Consider the following 13,846-nt stretch of genomic DNA (forward strand, 5'->3'; position numbering starts at 1 on the left):
TTAAAATTCTTGGCTTCCAATCGAATCCAATTGGTTACTACCTCTTCTACAGGGTGAAGGTTCCATCCAGTCTAGCTACAAAACGAAATGTTTTATCAACTTTAGCACAAATTTTTGATCCATTAGGATATTTGACACCTTTCATGCTTACCTTCAAGAGTATAATTCAATGTCTATGGCAATCGGGATGTGACTGGGATGATATAGCATCTGTGGAGGTAGTGAAGAAATGGGAGATTTGTGTGGTTGTCCTAGTAACTAGATTATTACATGAAGTTCCAGAAGTGCTTTCAAAAATTATAAACATAGATTATATTGCAGCTTGGACTTATTCAACTGTGACAGTGAGTTGGATTCGGTCTTCACCTCATCGTTGGGCTAGGTTTGTGGCAAATCGTGTAAGTCAAGTACAGGAACACCTGTCTACAGAGCAATTCAGATATGTGTCAACCAAATGTAATCCAGCTGATTGTGCTAGTCGAGGACTATTGCTCAATGAATTAATTGGTAATTCTCCATGGTGGAATGGTTTTATTTGGAAATTGGAATTATTTCTCGTCCCATCCTCTCCTTTCCGTGGGCCTCCTACTCCTTTTGTATAATTCTCCTCAATGGCCCCTGAGGAGTGAAGATATTTTTTTTCCTAGTTTCCCTAGTAGGGTTCGTTAAAGGTGGTTTTTGTTTTTTTTTTTTTTTGTTATTGGAAGTTCTTCCAAGGTGGGCGGAATGTTTGGACGTTATATGAATGTTCCCCTTTGTTGTCTGGCATTGTGTGGTGGGGGGGGGCCAATTGAAGGGTGACAAGCATAGCATAATACTGCCAGTTGCCGTTTGCGAGCCAATCGAACAGCTCACTTCTCGTAATGTCGATTTTTGCAAAGTGATCTATTGATTTATTGTGATTTATTACAAGTGTCATCTCGTCTCGTATCGTGATCTGGACCCGGGATCCTAGAAGCAAGGAGGATTTGGACATGAAGGTAGGCCTATGTTATTGTGCACTTAGCCATTTAAATTGTTCAACTTGCTACCCGACGCCAGACAACCCCAAAAGGTTCTCGATGTAATTGATACAGTCCACAAACCAGAGTGCTGTTTGAGCCAGCCTCTGTCGAATAAACAATACCATTAAGGGGTGCATACCAACTGACCCAATTCCCATTTGACCCAACCTACTACTTGACCCAATTTTTTTAAATCGAGAAAAGCCGCAAAACCACTTGACCCAATAGACATCTGACCCAATATACCATTTGCCCCAATATTATAAACATCACAAAACCATCTGACCCAATTGACATCTGACCCAACCTACCACTAGACCCAACTACTGTGTTGCGCTCTCGTGGCATAGTTTATGGTGCGCAAAACATCAATGCCTTCTTGATGAGTGGTACTCCTTCGACAACTTCAATAAATAACTCAACTGAGAAATGCAGTCTCATATAAGTACCGGTAACCGAGAATTGTAGGGTACTATAGCATGGAGATTATTTGATTTTTTTTACAAATTTCGTTGTGCAAATTGTTTATTTCTCAGTAAATAAATAGTACAACCAGAAACATAGCTTCTGAAATATTCATAAAACTATGTAGGTAGGCTACTCTAAATCGATGTATTCTAGAAACACTTATCCAAATTTACTGAGGGAAGAAACTTGTGAGGAAATTTTTTAAGGCAGATTCCATCAAAGTCATTCTCTACAATTATTTATGTTGTAGGTTTTAACCTAGGTTATAAGGAATGTCCATAAATATTCATTTCCAATTTCTATTTCTAATACAGTAACTCAATTCCATTGTCTTACAGAACTTATATCGTAGGCTGTAGGATACCTGTCAACAGCTTTTTTCTGACTTAATAAAAACTATGATAGCAACAATAGACTACAATACTTGGAGTAAGGTAAAATCTAGTTGTGAAAAGTTACCTATATCAAATTGAATAATCATCAATCATTTACTGATTGATAAGATGCTTTTATGGTGGTTTTACCAAATCTAATAACCTCATCCAAATTTAATAATACAGATCTAACCTCAAAATAACACAAATCTAACCTCAAAGATAGCAAGAACTGTCAAAACAGTTGTGCTTGGTTTCAAGGCCTTCTAGACTTTTACCTGAAGAGTAGACCGTAGGTAGAGAGTAACCAAGCCTGGAACATTGCAGACGTTTTGCCAGAGTGCAGCACAGTAGTTGGGTCAAGTGGTAGGTTGGGTCAAATGTCAATTGGGTCAGTTGGTTTTTTGATATTCATAGAGTTGGGACAAATGGTATATTGGGTCAGATGTCTATTGGGTCAAATGGTTTCGCGGTTTCTCTCTATTTTAAGAAATTGGGTCTAGTGGTAGGTTGGGTCAAATGGGAGTTGGGTCAGTTGGTTGAGCCCCTACTTGAACTAACCCAAGTAGTGTTTATCATTCACTTTATACAAAACGTGAATTCAAGAAAACGTGGATAATGTAAACCCCGTTAGATGCCATCCACATTCTTGTGCTCGTCATTTGTACGCACTTGGCGAGAGTGTGGAAGCGGCATTAGCCACTGCCAAGACAATAGATTTCTTGCCACTGCCTTCTATGCAGTTGTTTGTAAGTAACTGTAAATAAAAAAGAATGGAACTCTAACCTAAAAAGTAAACACTGTACACTTAATAATGGATTTTTCTTTCTGTTTCTGAAGCTGATTGTTGTTAATTTGGCAAACGTTATTTTTTTATCTTGAGTATTCTCTTGTAGAACTGCTAGCAAAATATTTTACTTTTCAATTGAATTTATTTTGATAAATTGCCTACGCTACTGGCATTATTTTGAACGTGAATTAATATTACTGTAATTAAGATGATGATGAGAAAAAGCAACTGGTTTGTAGATGAAATTAATACTAATCTATTTATTGCCGAAGTTGAAAAGAGACCTGAACTGTGGGATAGTAAAGTGGTCGACAAAAGTTTTAAAAAGAGGCAGTCATCATGGGATAGTATCTGCGAAATATTTCATGACGGCTATCAAAATAAAACAGACATTGAAAGACATGATATGAGTAAGTATTTTATTATTAGTAGTCTACTCAATAATAGTCGATTAGTTACTCAAGTGCAGATTGACAGTGGTCGATTGACTTTGCAAAGTCTTTGATTCTGAGTCTTAAAAGCTAAAACACACAAGGCGGCCGACTTTTTGCATGGTTTCCTGTCACGCTGACCGATTCGGCACCTCATTCCGTGAACACACTTGGAGCGTTGTGCTTGAATCATGTACTTACGAGAAAGTATTTCTAAAGGTGCCTACAGATATACGCGCCTAGAACACGCTCCGCACTCACTCCGATTATGAACGTTACACAAGGAATCGCTTGAGGTTCGAAATAATTATGTTCGAAGGATGATCGCTCCGCTCTTTTCTTATTGTTGACTTTGCTACCGTCGCTACAACCTAATCTCACAAAAATGTGAAACGTTCAATCCAACTGATCGGGTGACAAAACTAAATAAAATATTCTGACCAGGGGATTGCTTGGTAGCCTAATAATACATTATGTCTATAATATAATGAATATTATGATTATTGCATTTATTTTAATGTTCTGTTATAAAAGGTAATGTCTGTCAATGTTTCGCAATGTGAAAGGCTAGATTGGGAGTTCGGCTTCTTTCTTCCAAATGCTAATATTCCGGTACCTACAAATGCTATTTTATTATTTAATTCAATAATTAGTTTTTAATTTTGATAATTTTATTATGCTAACACAAAGATCGTAACTATTAACAAACATTACAAACAAAAACGTTGACCGCGCATGCGCAACAATTGTCTAGTTCGAGCTCTTCTCGCGGTCCACTCTTGCTCCACCTGTGATCATCGATCTGCTCGAGTAACGTTCGATTGCGGAGCAGAGCGAAAATCTGTACGCACCTTTAGACAGCACCGTTTCATGTACCCTATTTAGTATGCTACACAGGCATATTGGCTTCTGCTACGGGAATGCGGAATTGGCATTGTTGGAACACAAATTCACATTGCATTTTCAATTCCATGATTTCTGCATTTCCAGCCATGGTGGATGACTTCTGTTTATGACCGGAGACCAAGGAGAAGATGAAAAATATAATTATTCAAATAAGCTTGAAAACAAGCTCTGGAGTAGATTAAATTCCCTGCAGTTTGTTGATAGTCTGCTGGAGTGTTACTGGGTCTTTGTCATTGATAATAAGCAAGTTCTTTGAGAAGGGCTCTTTTTGAAACGCCTTGAAAACATCAAACTTTAGTTGGTGCACATACATAAAGCGTAAAAAAATTAGGTGGCAAACTTTAGACCACTGGCAGTACAAAGTGTTCATTCGAGGATTTTTCAAATTGGGTACCTTTTAATAATAATAATTTTTCATCTAAAAGTGCTTTACAAACATAGAGGTCCTTCATATGGTAATTTAGAGAGTTAGTGCAATATACAATATAAATTCCATATGATAGTCCATTCATTTTTCTAAAAACGGATTTCTTCAGGGCTCATTACCTGGAGCACTGCCGGCCAATCTTCAAACGCCTGAAAATACTGACAGTGTACAGTCAGTACATGTATAGCTCCCTACGGCTTCTAAGGAGTGAGGTTCATGCCTACCAGGAGAGGGGCCAGCTGCACCACCACAATACCAGGAGACGGGGCAACATTGACCTGCCCTACTCCAGACTATCGAAAGCACACGAATGCTACCCCTTACGGATGCTAAAAATTTTTAACAGACTGCCAATTTGTGTTCGTGAGCTGGAGTATGGGAAGTTTTGTAGGCTGGTTCGAGATAAACTCATCAACTACCCTCTCTACTCATTGAGAGATGATGAGACCAGTGGACTTGTGGACCAGTTTGAGATTGTTTCATGAGTTACTATGGCAGTCCATCTACAGAGCCACACGAAACAACCTATCTGCGGCCATCTCTCGTTATTTGTGTTTTGATTGTTTTATATTTTGACGAAGTCTGTCTGGCGACTGCCGGTCATGGACTGAATATGCTGAATTACTGAGGGCTACTTAATTTGTTACTTGTAAAATAATACCAGTATCCAATAACATGATCAAAGTCAGGGTTCCCCGGATTGATCATGCCAAAATTTAAAAACTTAATTTACTTAGATGGCGGCGTCAAAGACCAGCAAAATCATCATCGAAAAATTGTCTAAACAGTAGAAGCTCCTCCCAATGAGCCACCTTGATAGGGTGTTCCTGAATGCAGTAGATGAGCGACCTCTCGCTGAGTGTGGCAGGCAGTTGAACATTCTGATTGCTAGCACTGGAAAACAATCGTTGACCCTAGACAATCGACGGCGTGACACGTCCAAGTTGATCCTCCCTCAAATGATATGAGTGTGCACTTCCTCTCTTCTTTAAAACGTAGGCAGGTGTTTTTTGACAAAAAGTAGTGATGCTAATGTACAGTCCATACACAGTATGAATGACCAGCCGTTGGAATATGGGCTGGCAATGAATGAGCATAAAACTTGCTAAAAGTCATCACACGGATTGTCTTCTTTTGTAGTAGGAGAATGTCCTTTGCATGAGCTGTATGTCCCAACACCAATATTCCATACTGGATGTGACAGTTGAACACCGCGTAAAACAGCATCAGCAATCGTTGGGCACTCAGAAGCCCTCTCATTTTACAAAGTAAATGGATTTCTCATGACAGCTTTTTGCAGACTGCAACAATCTCTCAAGACAGTTTGGTGTCCACGCTGAATCCAAGCAAAGCTGCACTTACGTCTGCTGGTCTGGCAAAAGTACACATTATCTCCTGAGGTTTGCTCTTATTCAATTTCAGCCTCTTCGAAAAGCGTATGGGCCTTCTGCTTGGCTGCCTGGGGCCCCTTGCCCTGTCCCATGATGGTGGTTTCGTCGGCAAAAAGCAGGCTGGAGTTGTTTAGGTGCAGGTCATCAATCATTATTAAGAATACTTATTCAAGATTACCTATTCCGGAATACCTGGGGCATGATTAAATAAGTATATTTTGAAATGAGCAAGTATCTTCTTTTGACAATTATAGTGCATGAATTGTATTCATGCAAGTATAGCAAGTGACAGTGAATCGTATTACAATAATTCTCAATAATCCTCGCATTGTCATGCTATGCTGACTACCCTGGCCTTTTCCAATTTCATTATTGAATAATGCAAACGCTTAACAGCATTTCAACATTGCAATCAATGATCAAAATTCAATTATTAGTTTTAATGTATTTTGAATATTAATGGCAATTCTTCATTATGATTTTAGATATTCTGTATAGATTAGAATCATACATGCTTCTATAATTTATTTATGGATTTGATGTGAATATCTTCAACTTTCAGGAAGACAACTACAAAGGAGATGGAAAAGCCTTCGAGATAGTTTTACAAGAGAAATTTCCAAAATGAAGTCAACTTCACAAGAAGGTTGTGCTGAGAGGAAACCCTACATGTATTTCAAGGAGCTTGTCTTTCTGCTGGATGTCGTAGACTGCGGGAGTGATACGTGAGTTCTGTATGCTATGTCCTGTGCAAATGAATGAGCCGACTAGCAAAAAATCCAATAGAGCAGAATATTATGTTGTTAAAAGGCATAGTACCGGTTGCACAAAAGTCTGTTAAATTTTAATCGTGATTAATTCCACGAGAACCAATCAGAAAAGCCGTCTTATCAAAAAGGCCTTCTCTGATTGGTTCTCGTAAAATTAATCACGGTTAAAATTTAACCGGCTTTTGTGCAACCGAGCCGTAGTGAGATTGTACCAACAGCTTTTCAACATAGTTTAGTTTAGTTAAATTTTTGTCACAGAAAGCTGTATAATCGAGCAGAGCTCGCACAGCATGTGACACGTCAGAATATTATAATCTTACATTAAAATAACAATGTTCTGAGAGCCCTCTCTCTAGCCAACACTCCCTCAACAGAACACCTCAAAACAGTCAGCAGGTGAGTAAGGACAAGCCTCACTAAGTAATTTTTTAAGATTCCTAGCAAACTTTTCGTGGCTGTTATCCTTTTCAGGGCTTTGGGAAAATAGTTTAAAATCTTCATACCCGAATAGAATAGCGCCTTCTCAACCAATGTCAGCCTATGCACAGGATACTGAAGTGCTCTATGTGCATTATTTTAATCATTAATGTATTTCATTTCTGAATGTTCATTTAAAAGATGTGTGTTGTGTTGATAGAAATTTTAAAATGAACAGAGCACACTGAGAGACTATGCACTAAGTTTAATTCTGCATGACTGTTATCGCTGCGGGTTCTTTGGCCAGCAATAGGTTTTAGATCACTTTGAAACGCAGCCTATATTATGGCTGGTCTTATTTTATGGGGAATTTCACCCACATCTGAGAATGACTTCAAAGTTCAATAGAGAGCTGTCAGAGTTATTTTTGACAAGCCTCCAAGACATAGTTATCGTGAACTATAAAAGGGAAAACTAGTTAATTTGCCATCCCCATAACTATTTAATTAGAGATATCTGTCTACACACAAAAAAAGCATTAATAGCTATGGAGGCACACATGATAAAAATACTCGCCTCTCGCCACTGGTAGGAGTTCTTGTGCCACAGAAGAAAGCACTTTGAAAGTAATGGGTCTATGCACACTACCGATGCGCCCAAGGCCTAGCTGCTTATATTATTTCGAAGATTTATTCAATATTGAGAGAACCTCCATCAGAGTGTAAGAAAAGTCACGCACGGTAGGGATTTGACTTTTATTTTAATAACCGTATTATTTCTGAAATTCTAAACATATCTGAAAATGAAATCCAACTTTCCTGAAAATGTACATACTAATCCAGGTGTTATGGAATGACAAACACACAGTTGCGCATCTTGAGATGGTATTATTTGTATTCAATCTCCATTGTGAATGTGTCTACTCTGGATATTATGATTGTAACCCCACACAGTATAAACACTGGACATTGATCTCTTAACCCTTCAAAACTAGTCTTATTTTTCCAACATTACTACTAAACATGTGTAAAATTTACGCAGTATTCTTTATTGATCCATACAATAAGTACATCATTAAAATTAAGAAATGTTGTTGAAAAATCTCAAAGTGTTAGTCTTGAAATTTTATATATTTTAATCTCTACATAGCGTGATTTTTTAGACATGAAATAATAACTCGGTATTATTACTATTATTTGCTTTTCCATCATTTCTACGAAATAATATTACTGTGTCCTGTGAAATGATCACTCTCAGTTGAAATCGAGTAAACTTAACAAGAATAGCATCTTGGACGGTTGACGGAATGAAGATACTGTATATGTTTGATTCAAGCCAAAATTTTGATGTCATAACTCAACTCATATAAGTAAGAAGATTATAATTCTCAGACTCAACATTAGTGTCCTTGACATTTGGACAAAACCCTTACTAAATTGGTATGGTGTTCTGTAAAATATGTCATTACACTTACTGAAAATATTCAAAAAACAATTAACTAAATTTGATAATTAATTAATGAAGTATTCAAGAGTTCCTTCAGATTATAAATAAATTAATTTACTTGGATAGTGAGAACATTTATGTGTTAATAAAATAAATGATTAATTGTCGTACCGACTCAACAAACACTCCTGTATGGAGTCCTCAAGACACAATTTAATCGTTTAAAAACGTGTAAGCATCTTTCTACTATAAATTATCTTTGAAAACAATATTTTTTAATTTTTGATAATTTCAAAGCCAATCTTTTTCGTAGCACATGAGTATCCTCATAGTGTGCCATATGTGCGTATAAATCCTCATTTTGTAAAAGTATTGTTGATGATGCTGATAAATGTTACCGATAATAATTATTGATTTATGTATTTTCATTTCCAGTGTTATTCTGCAACAAAATGGTAAGGTACTCGATAATGATGCTCAAAGCTATGAGAATCAACCATGTAATGACAGATTAGAAGAAACCCACAATGACTCTACAACAGCTATACCGAATTTGTCCTCAAAAGAACAAACAAAGGCTCATGAGAAATGTACGAAGAAAATTTTCAAGACTATAAAAAAACGTAGAGATGATGGCGATAGACTGTTCATGTTATCATTATCAAAAGAACTTAAAAAGGTTCCTGATAAATACAAGATTGATGTTAAATTGGAGATATTGCAAGCAATTATGAGAGGTCAAAAACGAGCACTGGAGTCTGAAGATAGTACTGAAGGTAATTTTGAGCAATGTTGCAACTAATGTTACATCAATGTTAAGTCAACCTTAAACTGCTCCCCAAGACTCATTATTGCTAGTAAGAAGAGGGCAGTTGCTAAAAGATTGAATCATGTGAACTCGATTTTATTCTTACAGTCATAACCTTTTCATAATTCATTAGACTGATTCGTATGACTACTCGATACTAAACTTGCTATTTTAATAATAATTATGATCAAAAACTTACTGTTGTACAATTATTCTACATTTTCAACTCCTTCCCTTCCTGTCCTCATTTGAACCAAGTCTCGTTCATAAATAAAATTGATGACCAAGCTAAGGCTCGGTTGCACAAAAGCCTTCTAATTTCACGAGATCCAATCAGAGAAGCCGTCTTTTCAAAAAAAAGCCTTCTCGTGGAAATAATCCTGTCTCTCGTGGAAATAATCACGGTTAAAATTTAACCGGATTTTGTGTAACCGGCACTGTGTTGCAAAACATTACATCGATTGAACTGTCCTGTTGCGTTGCCTGACACAAAAGGGTGAGGTTTAGACAGCTGTTAACCTCACTTTGAACATTCTCCACACTCTCCACAAAAGCCAGTTAAATCCTAACTGTGAATAATTTCACGAGGACCAATCACAGAAGACCTTTTTTATAAGACGGCTTCTCTGATTGGTTTTCGTGGAATTAATCACGATTAAAATTCAACCGGCTTTTGTGCAACCGGCACTGAGTGATATTTCGTCCCTCTCGTAACCTCTAGGCTACATGGAAACCGAAAAGTGTTCTTTTCGAACCATATAAAATTAATTCAACTACCAATTAATTAAAGTTAACAATCAAGGAGCTTTTCAAGTTCCAAGCTTGCTATAAAAAAGATTCAGTTTTGTCTTTGTTTACTGCACAAACATTTATTATCCATGCACAAAAGAACACAAGGTAAACATCACAGTTATATTCAGATTCGAGCTTTACAGCTATCATGACAAGTTGACAATTTTCTAATGTAATGAATAATCTATTATCATATTACAAAAAAAGTAGAAACATTAATATAATCAACTATTACTCTAATCAAATATTTAAAGGAACACCAAAGATCCTAAATTAATATCGCTATATTAAAATCACTCACATACATTAATTGCACATTAAAATTATATGTTACTATATTGTTATTCTAACACAATGTTCCAATAGACTTGACCTAACTATAAGTTGAATTTGTAAATTCTATAACATACTCTAAACTGCATTTTAATCAAGTAGTATTTTATAATAAAAAGGGTAAAGGAGCTCTTTTTACTACAATTCTGAAATATTAAAAATGTAATCAGATTGAATATTGACCTAATTTGGGATTTAAAAAAAGATAATTTACAGTGAAATATTAATCGTTTATGTAAATTTCTCATAAGTTGATGGATTGATTCATTTAATAGTTTATGAATAAGTTGAATAGTACCTGATTTACCTGATTAAAAAATATTGTCATTGAAAAAATAATTCACGAAAGAAAGCTACATGTTCCTTTTGACACCGAAAGGTTTATAATTATTAAAATTTGAAATATTATTGAATTATGCTAAAGAAATAGGAGTATGACTTACTTGGAATATATATATAGCGAGCATATCCTCGTAAATTAGTTCAATACCTCCTAAATTTGTGATTTAGTAATATTTTTTCTTGTAAATTATTTCTCTTGCAGTACATGAAATTTTCATATACGGTACCAATGATAAAGAAAAAAGTACTATTTGAAAAATAACGCATTCACTAGAGAAGGAAAAATAATTAATCTTGTACGGTATGTTATGAGCTAAAACCTACTTCAAATGAACCCACAGTAGCAAACATAAATTATTATTAATTTTAATACTAATCAGTCAAATTGAATCCTGCAGGTCATTAATCTAAGGAATCATTGTTCAGATGCTGAACAAAGGTTATCAAAGCGTTTTATGAAACCTAAATTGACCCCAATGACGCAACCCCTCCACCTCTACAATTTTAGTTCCCATACCCGAAAAAATTGTCATGTTTAGCCGCAAATGTTATAAAGTTTGATAAAAGAGCTTAATGGACGAAAATATCAAAAGACTTCAAAATATGAGATCAATTTTTCGATAATGTAACAAATGCACAAGACTAGAGCTCATGTGGGTATCATCTTAAGCGAAAAAAATACAAAAACAAACCGAATAAGCTAATAAAAAAACTAATACTGTAATAATGAATGCAAAATATGGCAACCTGATACATAAATAGTTTATAGTAAAAGTACATATTGGATTATGTTATTCTATAAAATATAAGACTATCATTTTATTAGTTATAGACATAAATATTTACCAGGAATGTGAGAATTTGATGATTTATGGAATAATAATATAGAATTGATGTTTTCAAGTCACAAGTGAGCATTATATAATATTATTCTTTTTACTAAAAAAATCGGTATTTTTCAATAAAAAATGTTGGATACCTAGCTGAGCCTATTCAAATAGATGGAATAAATGTCTTGTACCATCTCAAGAAATATAATAGGAATGTACGATCATGATTTGTAATTCTATAATTATGAATAAACAAATAATTATGCTAAATCATACAGAACTTTAGTACGGTATGTTAATAATCATGAACAAATAATATGGCACTACCTCAAGCAAACCATCACACTCAGCATTTCTTGAATCCAGTAGTATTTCTCTTATGTAATCAAATAGCTACTGTATCTATTTAAAAAATAACTACCGTACTAAGAAATGTGAAATTAAATGATCTATAGACTTTTATGAATTTTTCATCTCACAAGTGAAATGAATGATAAAACATCCGTCTTGATATTTAAAACTCAATTCAATCACATTCATGAGTAAGATATTGTCCACAAAAGAAATACTTCTTGAGAAAATCCATAAAAAATAACATGCAATAGGCCTAAGCCAAAAATGGAATAATAGTTTATGCAATAAGCAAGTTAATTACTGTAAGGTAATTGAGTTGGAAAGCGATTGCCTGTAATTCACTTGAATTTCTTCATGTGACCCTTCTTGCCACCAGAAGTGTGCTTTTCCTTGGTACGAGAGCTGAGTAATGGATGAGGAGCATCGGTGTTGGTCCCTTCCAGATGAATTTCATACTCCCGGAACTTGGCCTTTTTTGCAGGTGGGTGTACAGGTTCAATATTTTCATTTTGAGCTGAAGGGTTTGTTGTTCCATCTTCATCGGAATCTTCCACCTCTGGAGCAATGGGGAGAAATTGGAGTCCATGCGGGTCTTCATTTTCTTCATCAGAGCTGCAGAATGCAGCTACAGGATCAACACTTGTAACATCAACATCGAGATCTTCATCCTTGTCTTCCGGACCAGCAGTGACAGATTTATCTTCATCTTCCAGGTCAAATTCTGATTCTCTTTCTTCATACTCAACATTTTCATCCAACTCCTTAAAGTCTGGGGCAAAAGCCGACCAATTTTCTACTTGATTTTGTGACCAAACAGAGACCACACCACTTGAAATTGAAGCTACTATTGGTCTAACGGGATGCCAGACTACGTCTAGAAGTAATTCTCCTTTTGGACCATGCAGTATCTTGACCAGATTTCCAATACTCTTTTCCCAAATGTAGAGAGCATGTTGCCTTGCAGATCCCGCACAAACATATTCGCCATCACCAGAGAAACAACATTTTTTCCACATTGTTTTATTGACTAGATCTTGTAGTTTTTGTATTGGTTGAGGTTCCCCATCAGTGCCGCAAGTTAGCACTTCCTTACTATTATAAACACGTATAACCCTATCTGCAGTATTGACAAGAAAACAATCACCTCTCCTAGCAAACTCAATACTCTTTACAGCCGTAGCGCTGGGTGCAATTTTGAAAGACGCTTTTAATGTTAACTCTGGACATGAAAAAACGAGAATTTTGCCTTTAGCATTGCCTGTGTAAATGTGACTTCCCTGTCGATCAAATGAAGCTACAATAGCTAAATCACTCTCTTCGCCAAGAGGAACAATTCCATGATTACCATCAGTGTTAACAATGACGGCAGCGTGACCCATTGGACAGACCAAGAACACCTTGTCATTACGCGGTTGAAACTGCACTTTCAATACTGGGGAAGGGAATCTGTACTTCAAATCACAGTCACTAGTTAATACATCCCATATACAAACTGTATTATCTGTTGAAGCACTCAGTAGTTTATGACCATTTCTAGACCAGCTGATGGAACAAACGGGATGCATATGAGCACTAATAATTTTTGCAATTCCTCTTGTATAAAAATCCCACACGACAATACGTCCATCATTGCAACCAACAGCTAAAAGGGTTCCATACTTATTAAATGCACAAGTCACTGCTAGAGAAATACAATCCAATGATCCATCAAACTCTTCAGGGTAGTTTTGGCCAAAGCACTCCAATAACTCAAGATTCATTTTATGATTCCAATGAAGTATCACTAGTTCAATATAAAAACTACTGCTTTTTTATAAAAGAATGATTTTAAAGTATTTTAAAACTGAATAAGATTGCAAGCTATCTATTAATTAGTAATAATTATTATTGTGGAGACATCCAGACAAGAAATAACAAACTGTCAACAAAATTATTTTCCTAACCTCAAAAACTATCAACATTC

General features: G+C 35.8%; 2 protein-coding genes across 2 annotated transcripts; one reads left to right on the forward strand and one right to left on the reverse strand.

Moving 5' to 3' along the window:
- The first annotated feature begins 2,601 nt into the window (after positions 1 to 2,601).
- LOC111045518 lies at positions 2,602 to 9,430 on the forward strand. Its single transcript, XM_022330950.2, has 3 exons — positions 2,602 to 3,046; positions 6,354 to 6,516; positions 8,860 to 9,430. Exons 1-3 carry the CDS (start codon positions 2,845 to 2,847, stop codon positions 9,224 to 9,226), a joined length of 732 nt encoding a protein of 243 aa, XP_022186642.2. The 5' UTR covers positions 2,602 to 2,844; the 3' UTR covers positions 9,227 to 9,430.
- A 644-nt stretch (positions 9,431 to 10,074) lies between these two features.
- LOC111045523 (retinoblastoma-binding protein 5 homolog) lies at positions 10,075 to 13,846 on the reverse strand. The gene has a single exon (XM_022330956.2). It carries the CDS (start codon positions 13,641 to 13,643, stop codon positions 12,222 to 12,224), a length of 1,422 nt encoding a protein of 473 aa, XP_022186648.1. The 5' UTR covers positions 13,644 to 13,846; the 3' UTR covers positions 10,075 to 12,221.

This window comes from Nilaparvata lugens, chromosome 3 (genome assembly GCF_014356525.2).
Source record: "Nilaparvata lugens isolate BPH chromosome 3, ASM1435652v1, whole genome shotgun sequence".
Taxonomy (NCBI): Eukaryota; Metazoa; Arthropoda; class Insecta; order Hemiptera; family Delphacidae; genus Nilaparvata; species Nilaparvata lugens.